The 21690-nt window shown below is 38.8% G+C and overlaps 1 protein-coding gene across 1 annotated transcript in view; it reads right to left on the bottom strand.

Moving 5' to 3' along the window:
* The window catches only part of DNAH3 (dynein axonemal heavy chain 3), a 2217123-nt gene that overhangs the window by 604763 nt on the left and 1590670 nt on the right, over positions 1–21690 (bottom strand). The window contains exons 39-40 of the mRNA XM_044089509.1: positions 8967–9096; positions 4863–5099 (exon numbers count right to left, since the gene is read on the bottom strand). Of these exons, the coding sequence (XP_043945444.1) occupies positions 4863–5099; positions 8967–9096 (367 nt within the window). The remainder of the gene's footprint in view (positions 1–4862; positions 5100–8966; positions 9097–21690) is intronic.

A 21690-nucleotide genomic window follows, 5' to 3' on the forward strand; every position in this document is an offset into this window, starting at 1 on the left:
GGACCACTACTTTTCAATATCTTCACTAAGTTACTGCATTCCTTCTGTCCACTTTCTTCTATAGTCCAATATGCAGATGACTCTACACTCATAACTATTGCCAATTCTCCCCCTGAACTCTTATCTGCTACCCAGTCTTCCTTTAAAAGTGAAAACATGGTTCTCCAATAATCAACTCATTCTCAACCTAAAAAAAAAAACAAAACAAAATTACTACTTTTTCTCCCTAAAACATTTAATCATATCAAATCCTTCTTTTCCATAATGTCACCCAACAATTACCCCCATAGAAGTTGAATCCAGTACAAAACTCCTAGGTGTTACCATTGACAATCAGCTAAAATTCGACCTTCACATAAATATTTGTATCGGGAAAACCCATCTCAAACTTGGACTTTTATACAGAAACAAAAAATTCTCACCCACGAAGCTAGAATTTCTCTCACTCATGCTTATCTTCTCCCCTGCTTAACATATTGCTCACAAATTCTCACTAATATAAACTCCTCTCTACTTACCAAGTTTGAGACAACATACCACAAAATAGCTAGATTTGCTGCTCAACAAACCTATAAGTCTCATCACTGTTTCTCTCTGAAACACTTAAACTGGCTTGAACTACCTCATCTTCTCCTCCTCTCACAGCTCCAAACCATACACTCAATCCTATATCAATTAGCCTTTTGTCCAGCCCTACATTCTCTCATCTCCCACTACTAGGGAACTCCACAGCTCATCCCAAGATATATTAAATATTTATAAACCCAAGTCTAAATCAGGGTGCAACATATATAGCTACTACCCCTCCACAGCATGGAATAAACTCACTCTCCAAATCAGAACTCTCACCTATCCCAAACAATTTAAACTAACCACAAAAGAATACCTTAAAAGACAATGGATCTGTCACTGTTCTCACCCTCCCTGAATATATTCATCTAACTTACATCTCTTCTCCTTACTCTCCACTGTCTCCTTTTATAATCAACCTATAGTACCTTTAACTACCCTATCCTACCCTCCCAGTCATCTCTACACTTCCCTTTTGCTTCCTTTTCCCTGTACTTACCTCTTAAGTCTTTGAGTAGGATATTATATATATATTACATAACATTTGTATTTCAGTACTTTTGCTGTTCCTGATACTAATTATTTTCGACTTATGCAAAACTTAAATTAACATGAATTGTTATATGGTCTGTATTATCATAGCCTAATTTTTGTACTTAGCTTAATTTTGCACTGTGTATTTTTTTCTTTTTTTTTTTTTTGAGCTTTTCTCCCTGGGCCTCTGCTGAAAAAGGGCTTCAGGCTCAGTCAGACATTCCCAATCAACAAATGTAAAATAAAATACATAGATGTATTTTGTTTAATTTGCAAATCCACCAGGGCAGTTTGTTTCTGGTGCTAGATTTGGGCTTTCTTCTGGTAGGTACAGCAACCTCTATGCAGCCACTGACATGGTTGTACAGAGTTTCTGCAAGCAATTTAGCATAGGCTACTGTGTTCTTGGGGTTTTGGAAGGGCACTGAATTTTAACAATCTGTGGTGGTGGTGCTACGGTAGTGTTGTCGCCTCACAGTAAGACGCTGTCTGGTTTGATTCTCAGCTAGACGTCTTCTGAGTGGAGACATGCATGAATGGGCGTACCTTCGCTGAAGGTTGTGCATCAGGGCTGGCAACTCGGCACGTAAAAATTAACTGCCAATCATTAGCGGACAGGAGTTCCGCTGCGGTGACCCCTAACCGGGAAAAAGCCGAAAGACACATACATACTGAATTTTAACAAACCACCACTTAGTAAAAGGTAGTTTGCCTTGGAATAGTTCCTAACTGTTGCTGTTTTTACTGGGGTTACGGAGTTGATTTTGAGTTTGATGGAGACATCTTTATGGCTGTACCTTACCAGGAAGAATGAGACACTGGGAAGGGGCAGCATTCTCCCATATTTGTGAATACAAGATCCAGTATGTTGGAGCCTCCAGTGTGTATACTCACTATTACGAATTCAGGAATCTCTGTGGCTGTAGATCTGAGGCCATGTAGGATTCCCAGTTTGTAGAGGGGTAAAGTCTCACATGTGCAGGGTGTTAGGTTGGATAGTATCTCCAGTAGCTTCAGTTTTGCCACATCTAGCCATGATGCTGCATGGTAATAACTGTGCTGGCTGCTCAGGCTGTGACATCTGCTGTATGGTAACATTCAAGGATGGCTGTAGGGTAGAGAACTGAGTATTCACAGATTTCTGGGTACTCAAAGGTAAGTTACCTGTCAGGAAATTTCAAAACTCCTCGATCAAATCACTCTTGAAGCATGTCAGGTGTACCGTATAGTTCAGCACACAGATAGAAAAGTGGCTGAAGTATATGTCCATTTCCATAGTTTGTACAATGCCCTTGACTCCTTGTTAGGGGGATGAACAGAGGAACATTCCTTGGACAGTTCCTTTGGACTGTTGGTCCAGTGTTTTCTTGCTTTGAAGGCAATAAGAATTTTGCCCATTTTTTCATGATGGGCTCTACCACATCTATTCCTTCTAGGCGTTTTGGGTGAGGAAGTTGACTAAGGTGTTGGGAAGAGAGACCACCAAGGACACTGAAAGGCCAGACCCAAAACCTTAGAGGAACACCAACTTATCAGAAGGGTTTTTGGTGGACCATCCCACCCTCTGTTTCACTAATTCAAGGATGTCTCCAAAGGAGACATCTTCGGGGAGATCTTCGGGAGCCTTCACCCACATCTAAGTGGGTGTCTGGTGACTGACTCAGAAGACTGATTCTGGAGAGGAGTCAATATACTTCTTTTTGCAAGTCCTCTTCCAAGGAATGTGCCTTAGAACTTCTGAGGGAAAAACACTGGAGATGGACGTGGGGCCCGAATGCCAAGTGTTCTCAAAGCTTTCATCTGTCCCTATCAAACAGAATGACAGGAAGTAGGAACATTCTTTAGGGGGAGTCTGGATGCATCCAAACTCTGAGTAGGTACCAGTCATCTTGATCCAGCCAAGGCCCTCTCCACAGCCTCAAAACCTGACTCAGCCAATGGAATAGAGGAAAAGCCACCTAAAAAAAGCAGAATTGATAGCTGTCTCAACTTCAAGGGCTGACAGCTCCGAGGAGGAACTTGGACCTAAGCTGTCCAGGGTAAAGCCCCATGCAGTAGGTATGGCTTGAAAAATCAAAGGGTCAGCACCATCTTCCGTGCTCCAACTCAGATGCTCTGGCTCCAGGACTGTACTTGGCCCTAGTCTATCAATGTCGAGTGAGTGAAGGAGGAAGTCAAAGCTGAAGTCTCCAGGGCTATCAGCTCCAAAGTAGGAATCATGGGATTGTTGAATCCAATGTGCACAGACTCCAAAAAATGTAGATGGTGTGGGAAGCAGTACAGTTGGGATTGAAGAAGGTGATTTTGGTCCTTTCCTTGGAGATGGAGCCAGGAGGATTCCCAGCTATATCTGAGTCCTCAAAAAAAAAACTTTTTTCATCATTTGGTTGACGTCTAACTCTGTGAGGCTCCTAGTGGATTGACCAGATCTCAAGGATGAAGCTATCAAAGCAGGCTTTGAAGGAATCTTCTGTAGTATAATGAATGCAGACTAGGGCTGATAAGCTCTGAAGAAAATGAAGTTTTCAGGGAGGGATTCCAGATCTTAGAGACAGCAGGGTCCGACTGCTTCGAAACCTTAAGTGCCAGACCAGCAAAAGCTGTGGGATCTAGGGACTTTTTCTAAGATTTGTCTGAATGATTTTTCAGAATCTTTATCTTAGATGTTTCTTTTGATCTGTTTCTATCTTTTTCTCTCTTTTTTTCATTTGACCTTTCTCTTTCTTTGTCTTTGCTTCTGGCAGAGGAAGAAGTAGAGGATACCTATGGATTTGAAGACATTTTGGGCCCTGTCTGAGGGGGAAGAAGCCCTTTCAAAAGGAGTTTCTCCCATCTCCCTTGGAAGGCCCTGGTGTCAAATGCAGCATAAATCAAACAAGAATCCTGCAAGGGGGAAAGCCCCAAACAGTATACATACTGCAAGTGTCGGTGTTGAGGTAGGACTTTATGCCCATAGGAGGAACACGTCTTGAAGGCTGTAGACTTTTTCGTCATTAGAAGTTGAAATTACACCATATTATCAAATAACAAGATATCTAAGGTATTTAAACTATCTAACTACTCATATGTATTTTAAGCTAAATCTATGTAATCCTATGTACCTAAATCTACTCCTAAGAACGAACACACACACACACACACACACACGCACACACACACACACACACACACACACTCACACACACACACACACACACCCGCACACGCACACACAAACACACACACAACAAAATAAAAATGAAAAACCCACCAATCTAATATATTACCATTATAAAAAAAACTAACACCACTAAATCCTAATAACTATACTAAATATCTGAAAAAAGGAATGAAAATCAGCTTCACTTACCATGAAATGGAACAGAGCTATTGGTCCACACGTCTAGTTAGGCAGGCGGCAAACAAGATCTAAGGTAATTCAGGCAGGAGAGGAGAATTGTGGGTTGAGAAGGAGTCAAAGCTCTCAGATCCAAAGCTTTAGTATAAGGCACCAAGGTCGGATCCAATCAGATCCAACAACCCACGTGTTGAATCAGACAAAAAAAAAGATAACATTGGATCATAGGATACTAGGAACAATACTAGACAAGCACTAAACAATACTAAGCAAGCATCCTAGTGCCCATAACAGGCCTAGCCATATATAACTTTAAGTAAACCAAATGTAATATTATTTTTTATACTGCTATTATTTTCTTTTACAACTGTGTTAGGTGGCATATGGATTTTAATACTTCCCTGTATTTCCGCAAACATACCTCTCTCTGGAAATACATTATTTTTTGTGAGCTTTACACTTTTGGGACGTGGGTGCTCATCATTTGTTCCCATGATCAGGTTACGGAAAAAAACATCAAACTTCTTCCTGCTGTCCCCATTGATTGTTCCTGCAATGCTCCACACCAGGGCAAACATGAAGAGTCCCTGTAGCCAAAGAGTAATCTGCTGACTCGACATGGGCTCCTTCTCATTCATTTCAGTTTCAGCTATTTCATCTGTAAATTGGTTTTGCAAAAAGAAACACATTTGTTAAATGTAATACCATGCAATACCTCTTATAACAATTCTTAGACTAATCATTCATATATATATATCTTTTTCTTTTTACTCAGATATTAAACTAGCCCCATTTAGACCCTGAGTAGCTCACTTCCTAGACCTATCTTGTTTCCCACTGACAGGACTTTCCTGTGACTGTCTGTCACAATGAAAATATGTCTTTTCCTCTAATGCCAGGTGCAGTAGAATAGAGTGCAATTGTGGATCTGTCAAATTTCTAGTATGACTCTCAAATCAATTTGTGTCAGATTTCTAGTATGACTCTCAAATCAATTTGTGTCAAATTTCTAGTATGACTCTCAAATCAATTTGCTCCAATACAGTGTTGTTTATCAAAACAACAGCAAGGCAACCAATGAGAAACATAGAAATATTATTATTGTTATTACTGTGAACAACATAAAAATATCTATAAGAAATTGGACTGTTTATTTAGCGAAAACATTTCACAGCTCCTATAGTTTTTCATGTACGAAGCAAAGCAGGAATCAGACTTTAATATGGTATGATGGTTTCTGCAAGATTGCCCATTCTGAATGCCAGCAGTCTGCTCCCAAATAAGTGTGACTTAACTGCTGTTAAAAAAGTCTGTGGCCCAGAAGAGTAAATCATTGGTTCTCAGACTCTATTGAGGTAAGCCTCCTTCAAACTATAACAAATAACATAATATTTGTATCAAAAACTAGTTTGGTGATTTATTATATGAAAACAGACCAATTCCCACTCACTCCTAAAATGCAAAGGCACTTAGCAAAAATCAAGATAATGGCTTTCTGCTAGATTCTTTAGCATGAATTCACAGTCAGATACACATTCATTGACTACTATCCTCCTGCATTTAGTGTGATCCCATATAAAAACGATACTTAATATTTCAGTTAAGTACACATTTTTAGACTTACTTGGGCCTCCCGGGAAATAGGTTTGGCCCTATCCAGGAAGTTTGAGAATTACTGTGCTAAATATTAATTCAAAACACAAAAAACAAAAAAAAACAACACTCATGCTTAATCTGTAAAAAGTTTACAAGAAGTAAAACAGTGAAATTAACCTAAAATCATATCTCCTTATTCAAGGGAAGGACTTTGCCTTGCACTGTCTGTCTTTTGTTTTCTCATCTTTGTTATTTATTTTAAAAACATATTCTTCTCTTTAATATTATAGGCTTCCCTTTAACATTAAATACACTGCTGGGGACAATTTTGCTAACGCTATATAGAAGCCTAACTCTAACATTCTTAGAGTGATTTGCCAATGGAAAAAAGTTACCTGTGCCCCATGGCATCTGGTGCAGAGACTGCCAAGGAGCTGTTTTTCCCAATTAGCACATGTTTTAGGACTTTCTTCTGCTGGTAAAATTACTTAAAAACTGTGTTTTCCCTAGCCTGATGCCTTAGAGTGCAAACCACAAATGTTACTCTCTGTAACAAGGCTAGAGAAAACATAAGGTGAATCCTTTGACTTTAATGGACACAGCATTGCTTAAGCCCGTGCAGTGTCTCATCCATTAAAGGTTAGACATCACCGAAATATATCCTAAATTTATCTGGATCACTGTTTTAATGAAAAGCTTATGAAGCTTTTTATTAAAATATATGGTAAAAGCATAAGGAGGGAAACTAAGGACTATGCATAGTAGCATTTAATAAACTCATTTCCTCAAAGTAATGCTGAATGTTGGCAAATCACTTTGAACTTATCTAGTCTGTTGCAAAGCTTAATGTTAAAGTGTAATGTGACTTCACATATTAGTACCTTTTCAAATAACTATGAAAGGTTGCAAAGCAGATGTATTCAGAGAATACTGATTACGCAAGCAGAGGTTATAATAAAACTACAGATGATTCTGACTGGTTTAAGAATATGCCTTTTATATGATATAAAAATATCATACCGATCATCTTTGATAGTGAATATGGAGTTTGATCCAGCTATATCTTTGGTGGGATTCCAAAGTCGTATACTATATTACCTGAAGTGTTGGAGCGACTAAAGTAGTGTACTAGATCTGATAAGGGCATTTGCAAATGTTGCCATTCTCTATGCATCTAATACACAGAATAGAGAAACACTACTTAAAAGACTAATAACCCACAAACAGTAGTGTTAGTTCACAAGAATGTGGGGCTGCCCAATAGCATTTGCTGGATCATAATGATGATGAATTCTGATAAAGTCCGATTTTGTTATATTAAGAGATGAAAGTGCTTAACCTCATTTATTTTTATTTTATGGTGTGGTTTAAATAAATATTTTTTAGTAGCTCTCAACGTGTCAAGTTTATGATCCAGGAAATAATACGGGGCAGCCCCACATTCTTGTGAACTAATTCTCCATGCATCATGTCAGCTTTCAGTTTTATGATGCAATGTAACACTGTTCACATGTGACATGCCAGTGAAGTGTAAGTTGATAATATACTTTTATCTACTCATTAAAGCATTGTATATATTAACCTTGCTTACGTTATGATTATTTGTTCCCATAAAAAGTGAATCACCATGACATTTACACTTCCTGTCTGTCACTCTCTATGTGTAAGTGTGCATGTATGTATAGACAGAAAGAGAGACAGACAGAAAGCACAACACAATATATGTGATGACTGACTCACCTGCAAAATCTCCTACCAGACACACATGCATATATATACACACATCCTACATATTCACTACCCCCCCAAACACACACACATACACTACTTAACTTCAAGAATACCTTTCACACAGACATTCACTGACAGACTCACACACATAATCATACTGCCACAGTAAATCTACCAACTCCCTTGTAGTAGGGAACAGTTACTCTAAGTGAGAGAAACAGGACCAGCTGTAGTGATGACTGACACATGTACACATAATGTGAATGAGTACACTTACTTGACCTGTACTTATACTCGATGGTAGTGTACTTTGTCTAGTGAGCATCGATGAACTGGCCAGCAGTGACTAGCAATATTTTGGACTGACCTTAGATTGTCTCCCTTTTACCCATGAGGTTCCAGTGGCAAGTACACTTATGGGCAGCCCTGTATTAAAACACAATATTCCTTATGGATAATCCACAACTATCACACAAGTTAACTGGGTTCATATTAGGCAAGCTGTTTCTCCCAATAACTCACTCCATCTATTGTTATCAATTCCTTACAAGTGCTAAGGTCTTCTGATGGGCTATACAGTCAGTAGGAGATACTCAGTGCACACGGTCTCCAAGTAGGTTTAATTTTCTGAATGATTGTTAGAGAATGTGTTCAAGCAACAGTCAGGGATGCCTTAGTATAACTTTACAAACTCAAATTACATGAAAACTAAGTGACAAAAAATGCCACAAAACATGTAGGTATTAGCAAAAACACAAACACAACATAAAACAACCGCAGAAAATGAAAACTTTAATTCAACCTCTGTCATTCAACACTGACATCGTTATGAGGTTACCGAAGAATGTATAAAGCTATACCATTAGTGTAGTCTTATGCTCAAGGAGATTCCAAATGTTCTTAAAGGTGCTAAAACCCTAATAAGTTTCTTAACTATTAAGATCTGCTATCAGTGATCACTAAACTTGGGTAGTGCCAACATTTAAGCCTGGCAGTGTTACCTTTCTGAATTACACAGAGCACCACACTAACAGAGCATGTTTATAATTTACAGACACTATGCAAACTGGGAATGTCTTTCAATAATAGTGAATTATATTAAAAAAATCAGATGTTTACAACAGTCATTATTACATATTTACATGTGCATTATAGAATGATATGGTTTGCTCAAAGTTACACAAAATCAAAACTTTACCAAGGAGGCATGTGAACAGCTTCATCATACTGTAGGCTAGATGAATGGGTGATGTTTGTACCAAGAACCGGCATTCAAAGCGGATGAAATTTAAGCAGGGCTGTACAAGCCAGTTAAACATATCATTAATCTACAAAGAGAGGAAACAAAAGCAAAGATATCATAATTAACGTGATTACAGTGTAAAGTTTCTGTAAGTGGATAAAAATATTTGACTCATTTATGTCTCTGTTAATCCTCAAATAAATCTTTTGATTCATTCTTTCCTGTGGTACTCACCCATTCCTGAATCAGCATACCTTTACCTGTAAACTTGCTTCATTTATGAAGTTTGCCTTTTGCACGTCAAGCTCCCAGACTAAACACATTCAAATTTCACCTCTGTTCCTGCTTTGTAAGGCATACTGGTGCCTTGCTTTTCACTGTGAAACCCTTTATTCTGCCAGACCTGCTTGTAATATGTGCTTCCTGAATAATAAGTCATCACACTCCTTCTTTTGCTAGTAAATCAGTATAATATGAAGCAGTGTATATCCTGTTGCTGTACACAAAATGGCTGTAGGAGGACCTGTGTATATCATGCTGCAGCACAAAATGGCTGTAGGAATCTCAAGTATGCATTTAAATTGAGACTTTGTAAATATCATGCTGCTTTCAAAGGCTTTACCCTATATATCAATGGGCAAATGGATGAACACAGACTTGCTCATTCTAAAATATCTGTTGTTATAAGGAAGTCCTACATTTCATTTTATTGTGACTTCAGTGTTGCTTATATGCATGGAGGTGTGGAAGTCTCCCTTCCAAAAACAAAAAAAAAGTACTTAGTGATTTTGCTGTCAGGGAATGATATGAGGCCAGACAAGTGCCAGACAGGTCAAACAAATGCAGATATGCACTTTCCATTTAACAAGAGGAAGGTGACAGGCCCATTTAATTATTTTCTTAACTACTTTTGAATGATGATTGTTCTCTCTTGCTCCCTCATGCCTCTCTTGATGTCATAGTAAGTCAGAGGAAAAGAGAACTGAATGAATAAGTACGTCATGGAGAGCGAGAGACAGAGAAAAACAATTATATATACGCACACACACATGCACTCATGCATGTACACATATATGTAACTATGTATATATAACCCCCGACCTGACTGGCATGCTGAACTTCCACAATTCAAATAGACAACTTCAGTCCTCCAACAAAACCTTAATCGAAACCATCACACGCAAGAACAACTCTGGGGAATCACTATTTGCCCATGAAATAGCACAAATATGAAACAACCTTCCCCCTGACCTCAGACTACAGAACTCTACACCCTCCTTCAAAAGCCTACTTAAAACATACCTCTTCAACAACCATCTATGCAACTGTAATTGACCCCTGAAGCCTCGTCCACTCACCATTTGACCTGGACAACACAAACAACACCATCTAACTATGCCTATCCATGTGTGAGTATGCTGCTACTCTGTAATGTTTATTTTGTACATTTTTCTTCTCTCTGTACACTTATGGAGTTTTTCTCCACAGGACTCCGCTGAAAATGGACACTTGTTGTCCAGCCGGACTATCCTGGCAAACAAATGTTAAATAAATTAATATATATATATATATATATATATATATATATATATATATATATATATATATATATATATATATATAAGTTCACTACTAAATTTCGAAATCCCAAAAATCTCAAGTTTCAGAATATCGAGTTCAGAATCTTGAGATCTTGGAATCTCGAAACTGTGACCCCCACCCAATACACTAAAACATGTGTATGCAGGGGGGCAAGCCCTCCTGCACCCCCCACACCCCCCACAACTTAAATATACCAACTCCGAGATCACACTACAGTGAGGACAAGGGAAATCTCCTGGTTCGTGCTGTATGCAGATCTCCGTTTAGGATTTTGAAGTTTTGAAACTTCGAACATATGACAGAAGATCATATGAAATTTGAAGTTTTGAGCTTCGAAATTCTGAACGGAACCCATAAATATAAATATATATATATATATGTATGTGTGTATATATACACTTAGCTTTATGGCCCCATTCTTAGTCTACAGCCAATGGAGTAAATCAATAGGGAAAGACTTTGCCTCCTGCACCACCTTACTAATGCATGCTAACCCTGCCTCTGCCCCTAACCAAAGCCCTAAACCTTACCTTAGAGAAATCCTTTTTGTAACACATTAAAACACTTATACACACTACATATAAAAACACTCATGCACAATATTAAATATATCCCCTCCCTTATCCTTACTCTAGCCCTAAATTGCAAACATTCACATCACCCTTTAAATATATTGGAAAAATGTGTCCATAAACAACTACTGTAACATTTTTTAAAGGACTAACCAATAGTCAACAGATTCGCATGTTGATAGAAGACTACTAGGTGAATGGCTTAAGGGCCATTATAAGCCTAGCCAATATAACTTGATTTAACCCAATATATGGCCCTTAGGGTCAGGAGGATGGCATGGATTTGAGTCTGTGTTTGAGTATCTTACAGATTGCCCCTGCCTATAATGGACATAGGCACTACCCCAGGTGTGAATTTGAGATTCCCCATCCATTTACCCAACAGCTTTTGAAGAGGGCCAGGGAAAGGCTCTGATTAATGTGAATAGGAAGCCTGTTTCAAAGAAGGGGCAATCTCTAAGACATGTATCTGTCACTCCAGCATGTTTTGTTTGAGTTGCTGACTAAGTTTAGATCCCTAAATTGGGTGACCCTCATGCTGTTTGCCTTGCAAATGTGTAGCTGCTCTATTTAGGGATGGATTTGTGAGTGCCTTGTAGGTTAAGCATACATCACTCCTTAATAGTTGGAAGGAGACAGAGTAAAGGGATAGGGCTTTTAGTCTATCCGCATAGTTTATGTTGTTTACACCCTGTATTTTTTTTGTGAGGAACCTCTGAGGTCACTCCAGCTGCTGTAAGTGCCTAATCAAGTACATGCCAAATGGTGCATTGTACTCGGTTATTAGTCAAATGAGGCTGAGCACAGTGGGACTATAACTTTCTTGGATCTGGATACCATACCTTTATTTATAAGTTGTGCTACATAAAAGGACTTCCTCACCACTGTGGACATACAGTGATCAAAGTTCAGGCTGCTAGCTATCTGTTTACCTAGCTCTCTCAACTCTGAGTCTACTCTTATGGGTGTGCTATTGATATTATAAACTGAAGGGTATTTGACATCTGAAAGGGTATGATAATGCATTTTTTCACATTTAGTTTTAGGCCATGGTTCTGGCACCAATCATTTGTATGATCTAGACCCTCATGAGGGATATCTACATCATTGGGGGATTCAATGATTGCCCCCAGCTTGCAGTCATTGGCAAACTTTGTCATCCAGAAACCTTCCAGGTTAGCTTTGACTTCAAAGAATTATATTCCGAATAGGAGTGGTCCCAATACTGAGCCCTGTGGCACACTACTAGTAACTGGTCTCTTGCTGGATCTGGATTCACCCACTTTAACCACATATGTCCTGACTGTGAGCCAACTGACTATCCATCTGGTGACATATGGATTTATGTCCAATTTTGTGATTTTATTTATAATACTTGAGTGGGGAATTGTGTCAAATGTTTTGGCCAGGTCAAGGTAGGTGGTTTGCTGTTTTAATGTCATCCATGGCCTTAGTGGCTTTCTCAAAGAAATCCACCAGATTCAACAGGCATGAACTGCCCTTGACAAAGCTGAATTGGGTTGGGTCCAGTGTTTCTGGTGGTTTCATATGTCATTATTTATCAGGTCCATGATTATTCTTTCCATGGCCTGACATATAAGACTAGTCAAATTTATGGGTCTGTAATTTCCTGGGTCAGTAGATGGTCCCCCTTTATGCATTGGGATGACTATTGCTGTCTTCCACTCTATCAGGACCAAGCCAGTCCAGAGGCTGTGGTTAAACAGAGTACCTAATGGGTCTGATAAGTCCTGATTTAAGTTGTTTAACAGGCAACCTGGTATACTGTCAGGCCCCACTGAAGCCATGTTTTTAGCTTTAAAGAGTGCAGTGGCAACCTGTTCTTTGGTGTTAATTGGCAGTGAAGTGGTGGAGGGTATTTCTTGGGGGAGAACTGGAGGTGATGGGGAGGTAAAATCTGAGCTAAATATGTCGGCCTGCAGATTTGCTATATCTTCTGGCTGAGTACAGGTGATACCACCTACAACTAATCCTACACATTATTGGGTGTTTCCCTTAAGATTGCGGACATAACTGAAAAATGCCTTATGGTTATTCTTAGCTTTGGAGGCTATTTTTACCTCAAAGTCTGCTTTCAGAGACTTGGCTAGTTCCCTGATTCTCTTGTTTAGACTAATGAAGGACTTTTTGCTCTGTTATGCACATTACTGGTTACTTCTCAACAGGATTTTCTTTCTTTCTTTCTTTTGTTGTACAACCTATTAATACCAGGGGTCCACCACAGTGGCTTATTTTTGAGGTATAACCTAGGTTTATTTCGGTCTAGTACTGCCATTTCTGTGCAGTTGTTTATATGGCCATACAGGGTTTCTGTGTCAGCCTCTGCATAGGTTCTGTGTTTTTTTGGATTTAGGGGAGCTTGGAAACTAGCTATGCCTTCCCGTAATAGGGGGTAAATAACCTTAGAGAAGTCCTTAAAGTTTTTGGGGTTAGGTGGGGGACTAGCTTTTACCTTTATTTCAAGAGAGACTGCTTTGTGATCTGATCTTACCAGACAGGACATCACACTAGGGGGTGTGCAGTAATGTCCCATATTTGTGAGTACCAGATCTACGATATTTATTTATTTGTTTGTTTGTTTGTTTGTTTGACATTTGTTTACAGAGAAAGTCAGACTGAGCACATGCCCATTTTCAGCAGAGGCCCGGGGAGAAAAGCTCTACAGTAAAATTTATACAGAATTTTATCAACTAAACCTTAGTTATACAGATTAGGACAATATCACATGAGTACAGATTGTGATTACAATCAAAAACGGGCAAGAGCAATTAGTATAGTTAAGCAAACTTTGCATACAAGATAACACAGAGTTACTAGTTTGTATGATAAAAATATGTTACAGATAAACTACATATACATTCTAGCAGAAAGATTAGGTAGAGTTTTTCAGGTATAAGCTTAGGGTAGATAAAAGTTAAATTAAGTATAGAAAAATGAATATTTGAAGGTTAAGGATTTATAGAAATGAGAGGCTAAAAAGATGGTAACAAAGGAAGAAAAGTAGACTAGTTTGGGAAGAGTATGTTAGGAATGAAGAGAAAAGAATAATAATATAGAGTATTATGGTTGTATGGAGCATGGGCTGATCCAATTATTGGATAGGTGATCTTTTAACTTAGACTTGAAGGAATAGTAGTGAGGAATAAGTCTGACAGATTCTGGAATATTATTCCAAGCTTTGGCCACACACTGAGAGTACAAACTAGACCTAATTGCTCTTTGAGGTTTATAAATAGATAGCAGATGTTTGTGAGAGGAGCGTAGGTTACGAGCAAGGATGTAGCGATGAAGTAGTGATGATGTGGTCTAGGATAAAAAGTTGTATATTTTGTATGTTAGTGTAAGTAAGGTGAGCTGATGGGATAGTTTAAGCCAATTTAGGGACTTGAGAGCAAAGCAATGGTATGTGTAGTGGGCTTGGTCTGTGGTAAATTTTAGATATTTTATTATAACACTGTCTAAGTTTTGTTTTGAGGGAAGACTGGAGGTTGGTCGGAATAGGGGAGGGTAACAGATAACAGATAGTTAGTGGCAAGGGTTATTCTAACAGAGTTGGATATGAATTTCATGACCCTTACATCATTTCCAATTTTTTTTTTTTTTTTATGTTATTGCTGATATGCAGGTCAAACTTAAGATTGTTGTCAATAGTTACAGCTAACAATTTAGTGTGTGAAACCACATCAATGGAACTCCTTTTCAGACAGGTAATGACAAAGTTACATGTGTCAGGGGGAAACTGCTTGGGCGAGAATACTGGAAGTTTAGTTTTTTTTGGGGAGGTTTTGTAGTAGATGATTATTAGCTAGCCAAAAGGGTCTATATTATGATATTGCACGCTCACAACAGCGAATGGCACATAATCGACCCCATGTAAGTGAAAGCTTACAACGTCAAAATCTCAGAACAGTGATTTTTTTTCCCAGGGAAAAAAATTGCTGTTCTGAAATTTAAAAAAAAACAAAGAACTGTAAAACATTACATAATGTGGGGGGCTTTGCCCCCCACACCTCCCCTACTTAAATATACCAACTCCGAGATCGTACTACAGTGCTGAAAATGGCAAAGGAGCGAAAGCAGCCAAGATAATTCTTTCCCAGGGAAAGAATTCACTGAAAAGCCGCTTCGCTATTTTGCCTTTTCGCACTTTTCGGTTCGATGAAGATGCATTCGACAAACTACTTCTGCAACAGCGTAATAGGGAACCAGCCAAAAAGCTATGGAATTGAATGCTTCTTGAGTTAAGCTCTGAAGAAGAGAAAAAATTTTGTCAGAGCAGATTAATGTAGAGCAGTGATGGGGAACCTGTGACACTCATGTCAAAGGTGACATGTCAGCAATCACCAACACCCGAGTTACCAAAGACACTGCTTTTGCATTCGTTGCTCATGTAAAGTGCACTGAATTATTTTGTGCCAGGAGCTTTTGACACACCAAACCCAAAAGTTTCGCCATCACTGATGTATAGTAATCTGCATATTGAATTAGGGTGACTTGTTTGGTGGCAGTATTAAGATGGTTAATAAAAATGTTAGAGAGGAGTGGACCAAGCACTGAGCCTTGGGTTACACCAGTGCAGACTGGTAAGTATGGAGAGTAATTTGGAGCTCCATTTGACAGACTGATATCTGTTAGAGAGATAGCTAGTATACCATTGCAGGGATGTTTCAGTTAGACTCAGGAGAGACGGTTGGGATAAAAGCTTGAGGCGGGAGACAGTATCAAAGGCTTTGGATAGATCTAAGAAGAGAGAAGAGACAAAGTTTCCTGAGTCACAGGCTTTATTGATGGTGTCACTAAAGGATAGCAGAACAGTGATAGTGCTGTGTTCAGGCCTGAATCCATGTTGGGTGGGAGAGAGATGACTGCTGTCAAGTAGGTACTGGAGCAGTTGTTTATGAATACATTTTTCTAGAAGTTTTGAAACTGGTGACAGAATAACAACTGACCTATAGTTAGAAATTTCAGTGGAAGTGCCACCTTTGTGGAGGGGAAGAATGAAGGATTTTTTTCCACAGGGAGGAGACATAAACTTCCTTGATGGATCTATTAATGATTTCCTTCTCCAAGCTGGAATACAGACTAGCTGCTCCAGGGCATTTGAATTTACAAAGTAAATAATCTTTGAGCCTGCATGTTAGTGGTCGTGTATGCCTCCCAATTAATGGAGGGATAGTTAAAATCACCCATGAGCATGGTATTGGGCTGGATGGTGAGTGATTCTAGTAGAATATGGTAATGGATTTTTCCCATGGTTAGTTGGATATGGAATAGCTCAAGCATGTCATATTGTTTGACCAGCCTTGAGGTATGCTTATCCTTTATGCAGACAGATACACCTCCACCTTTTGCTCTTTCATATTCAGTGGGAGTTCCAAATGTATGAAAGGCATTACAGCCATGTACTGCCAGAGTGCTTTCTGTGGCTTGAACCATGTTTCAGTAACTGCACCATCAGCATTCTCCAGAGTGAGGAGAGCCTCCAGGGAGTGCAGTTTCTTGTTGAGGCTCCTAGCATTGAGCAGTAACACCTTCAGCTTGTCCTGAGTAACTTTTATTATGTTGGAAGGGTTGTCTGTTTGGCAATGCCTAAAAAAGACACTATAAGGGTGGATAATGTTTTGGCCAATATCCAACAGCCAAGAGGTGACAGGTGAAGACCATTCCTGGCAAAGCAGTGTGGCCTGTCATCCATGTCCTCCCAGGCTGACAAGTATTGGACCTCTCTGGAATGACACTAGTAGCTAAGTCAATTGTTAAAGTTGATCATTTTCTGCTGGTTTTGTCTCATCATCCCTGGAAACAGTAGAATGCTGCTCAATGCTAGGCTCATACCTGCGTGTGACACATTCTGAAAACACAATCATGTCTCTCTTCATATAGTCCAAGGAGGAATGTTTCATGTCATTCAGACCCACATGGACTATGAGTGAATCATACTGGTATTTAGGGGAAAGTGACCTGAGTGTTTGCATCATCTGACAAATGATAGCCCCTGAAATTAACTAAATATAACCTTCCCCTTATCCAGCCTGGTAATAGCAAAAGAGTATGTATTACTTCATCGAAGATACACATCATAGAATGGCATTTAATCGGAAATGCTCTTCAATGAACCCACACACCCGCTAATTATATATACTAACTCTGAGATTGCACTACAGTAGGGACAGGGCAAATTTTTTGATCCCCACCTTAATACAATCTCAATCAGAATGGCTCACTGAATGGCATGTTCAATAAAATGCCATCCAAAATGCTGTTCAATTATGTGAATTTTCAATGAAGTAATAGGAACCCAAGAGGACCATCAGTGTGTCTCACAATAGAGTCTCCTATGACAAGAATATTGGGTTGTGGAGTGTTTCCCCTTATAGGCTTGGTAGTTGAGGCACAATGAGATGTGGCTTTATGTCTTGTGATGGGAATTATCTTGTCTGTGTACATGCAGAGTCTCTGAGGACTGTGCCTGAGAGTCCTTTGAGGTTTGGGTAAGTTACATGTGAGCACCTACACATATGTGGGTCTATGTGTGTGGTGCTTTGTGGGTGTGGTGAGTGATGTGTGTGAGTCACTGACAACCAGTTTGTTGCTTTTTGTGTCTGTATGTGAGAATCTAGCCTCCAGTGTCAATGTGGAACTACATTTCTCACACACTGTATTTGTCTGTTTTAGAATTAAGTGATTGTCACTTTAAATAAGGCAATTGTTACAGTGTTCAAGATACCCCTACACACAAGCTGGATGCAGAGAAAGCAGGAAAGTGCCCATCCATGGTTGCAGGTCCTAATGTGTACAAGAAAGGATAGGAATGGAGGGTGTTTGTAACCAGATGAGGGAAGGGTGCTTACTTGGTGTAATCTGCAGCTAACCTAACCAGCAATGCTGCCCAGCACCAAAGCAGATGCTCTCTGAGCAGCAACAGTCCTGGATGCTAAATTAGGGTAACTAGCACAGTAACCAAATTTATACCAGCACTGGAAATACAGAAAACTGAACAATTAGCCCTCTGGCCAATAAAACAACTACACATAGAGACCTTTTGTGCGCTTTCCAATTTAGATAGACCTGGCAAATACCTATTGCTACTGCTACTAGATACATAACCCCAATCCTCCTAATGTAAAAGTACAGTGAAAAAAAGAATATCCCGACTGAATGCTACCACAAACAAACTTAAAGATACAGAAACAGCAGTATACTATAAAAGTACTTTACATTGTAGAAATGAGCCAAGAGCCAATCAATTGTGCAGAATTTATAAAGGCACTAAAAATAAGGTAAGCTGATTAATAAGCTCTCCAGCCAATAAAACAACTACAAGCAGGAATCTCTACTGTGTTTCCCCAACCTATACAGACCAGGCTACCACCCACTGCCACCAGATGGAAAATCCACTGTCCTGTTGATGTGAGAATACAGAAAAGTGCTTGACAGAGTGTAACAATATACAACTTTATCCAACAGCTAGCTAGATAATGAATTCAGAGCAAGTAAATCAGTAGAACAGACAATGAGAGGCAAAATGCACTTTTTAAAATAAGCACAAGGAAAGGCAAATAAATAATTCAAGATATAAACAGCAGTATTGAAAGGGAGGAGTTTATAAACCTCAATTTACAGTAAGGGTGGGCAGCTTAAAATTACCAAATTTAAAAAGCAGATCAAGGAATGGGAGGATGGTTGAGAAAAATAACTAATAGGGGGTCCCCAACAGTGCTTGTAGTTTTTGGATGTCTTAAGTCTTATCAGAAAATAGAAAGACCCAGAAATTCTCTGTGTATTTAAATATCACTCAAGAAACAAATTAACCAATGTAAAAAATGAGAAATGTGCAGCCTAGGTAATTTAAGTGTCTATCTGCCACAAAGAACAAAAACACCAAGCCAAGCAAATTTCTTAAAACAGAAAACAAACTGGAGCAGGTAAAAAAGAGAAAGCAGCTCTATCAGTTTAAGTAACTCACAGACAAAAAAAAATATGGATTTACTTTCATCACCCACCAGGGAATCACCAACAGTGCTTGCAGTTTTTGTAAGTCTTGAGTCTTATTAACATGGTTTTAGATGTGCCTATAGCACAAACGTACTTCTAACTTTTTACAAATAACATAAATAAAACCAGGGATAGAAATAAACTCAAATCTTCCCTACTGCTATACATATCAAAAGCTTACCACCCTGTCTCTCATAAAAACTCTCCTAATACAACTGTCCACAATGAGTATCTCACAGCCTACTCTTCAGTGATTTAATAATTCCTTATCAGAACACTACCAGGCAGTCAAATGTAATTCTGCCCTTTCCCCTTATCTACCAACCAATACAGGTGTTCTTCAAGGCTCTATCCCTGATCTTCTTCTATTTAATATCTTAATAAACAATCTTCACACCTCTGTACATCCTTTACGCATCCCTTGCGCAATATAAATAAATCTACCCTTATTGACCTCTCAAACTAGAAAACTTAGAAAAGACTACACAATATGCCTTTAACTCTATTGAAAACTGGCTTAGTAACCACTAAGTGCTTCTAATCCAAACAAAACCAAACTATTTTATTTTTCCCTAAATCACTTACCCATGAGACACAATTTAAAAAACACATCCGTAAACAATATGCCAGTTAAGTAGTGCTCCACACAAAACTGCTGCGGGTTACAATAGATGATAACCTCAAATATGAACTTCACATACAGAGCAATATAAAAAAAAAAAAATCACAAAAACTAGGATTGCTATTAGGATAAACAATTTCCTTACTGCATTCACCAGAGTCCCTGTTGCCATTCCGTACCTACACCCATCTCTATTATATAGTTCTCACATCTTGCCTAACTTTCAGGCCACCCTAAAATCTAAACTAGAACAGTGCTACAATAAGGTAGCTAGCTTTGTAGCTTTCTGCTCTTAAAAACTCTAAACTGAGTGGAATTATCCACCAGCTAAATTATACACCACTTCTCTTAATACACAGAATTATATATTATCCCACTTCCTGTCCAGCTATTAGTACAATTCATCACCACTAACCTCCCAAAATGGCAACTTTCATCTTCCAACAAAAATCTGCTTGACATCTATAAGCCTTATAAAAACTATGGTCAAAGTCTGGATTCACATTGTGTAGCAAAAGTCTGGAATAAGATTCCCTGCACCAGACAGAGCAATACTAACATTCATCTATTTACGATACAGCTAAAAGAAGATTTATGACTTTGCACATGCTGCTCTCCTGATTAACAATTTCATCTCATTTGTTAGACGACTACCTCTCCCTTTGCTTGTTTTACTTCTCTTTACCTTACTCTTATTTCCCCTTACTTTCAGTATTGCTTTCTCTCTTTATTTCAACTGCCTGCCATATCTACTCCACTTAATACCGCTAACAAATACTTATTTCTCACTATACCCTCCCTTTCTCTCCTCCTCCTTATCCACTATGTTCCACGCTGTCATTTGCTTTATGAGTAATAAACTCTCACACTTATAACATGTCACCATGTTTCAGTGTGCTACCTATATTATATTTATCTTGTTTTACTGATGGTACATGTGTATTAATATCTTTATTAATCTATGTATTTACATTATATTGTAATATGATCTCAGTTTCCACTTACGTATATGTATCTTCTGTTCTTATATTTGTGGAGCTAATCTACCCAGACCTCCGGTGAAAGCAGACACAACTGTCCAGACTTCCCTGGTAAACAAACCAATAAATAAATAAATAAGTAAAGATTTGGCAGGAGGGTGACAACCCTACTTACCCTTACTTGCATGCTAATCCTTTCCTACCCATACCCCTTTCTCTCGCCCTACCCTACACATCACATTACTAAGCACCCTTTACCTAACAGTACCATTATGCAAACACTGTCTTTTCCCCATTCAGTGGACAGGCTTAGTCACTTCAGGGTTTCCTAGTGATTGGTGTTTGCTTTTATGGGAAAAGTTGTTAGCCTACTGCGAGGCATTCTATAGAGGATGCCTGACAGTAGATCACTCATGATCTACTGAGAAGAATAACAAGTGAGCAACACTGCATGTGATAAGTGTAATAAATATCAATAGATAGAATGCCAAAACCTCCAGATATACCAAAAGTTTCTGCATTTGAGTCAAGCATGTATGTTTGCAGGTCAGGCTTAACGTAATGTTTAGGGAAAATGATAGATATGTTAAGCTTAGGTACTGGGGGAGGTGTGTGTTTGTGTGTGTGTGTGTATGTGTGTGTGTGTGTGTGTGTGTGTGTGTGTGTGTGTGTGTATGTGTGCGTGCGTGCGTGCCTTGTTTAGTGGTACTATTAGGGAAAGGCTGTTTAGTAAAGTGATGCTCCTGTTGGGATTAGGGGCAGGGGTAGGGTTAGGGTTAGCACATATACTAATCTTTACAAGTCATGCCATTTTAACTGTTTCTTCATACATTGTGTATTAATACTTTTGCCGATGAATGATGTAGATTTTTCCTAATCTTGTGGTT

The sequence above is a fragment of the Protopterus annectens genome, chromosome 12.part0, assembly GCF_019279795.1.
Source record: "Protopterus annectens isolate FY-2018-M chromosome 12.part0, PAN1.0, whole genome shotgun sequence".
Lineage (NCBI taxonomy): Eukaryota > Metazoa > Chordata > Ceratodontiformes > Protopteridae > Protopterus > Protopterus annectens.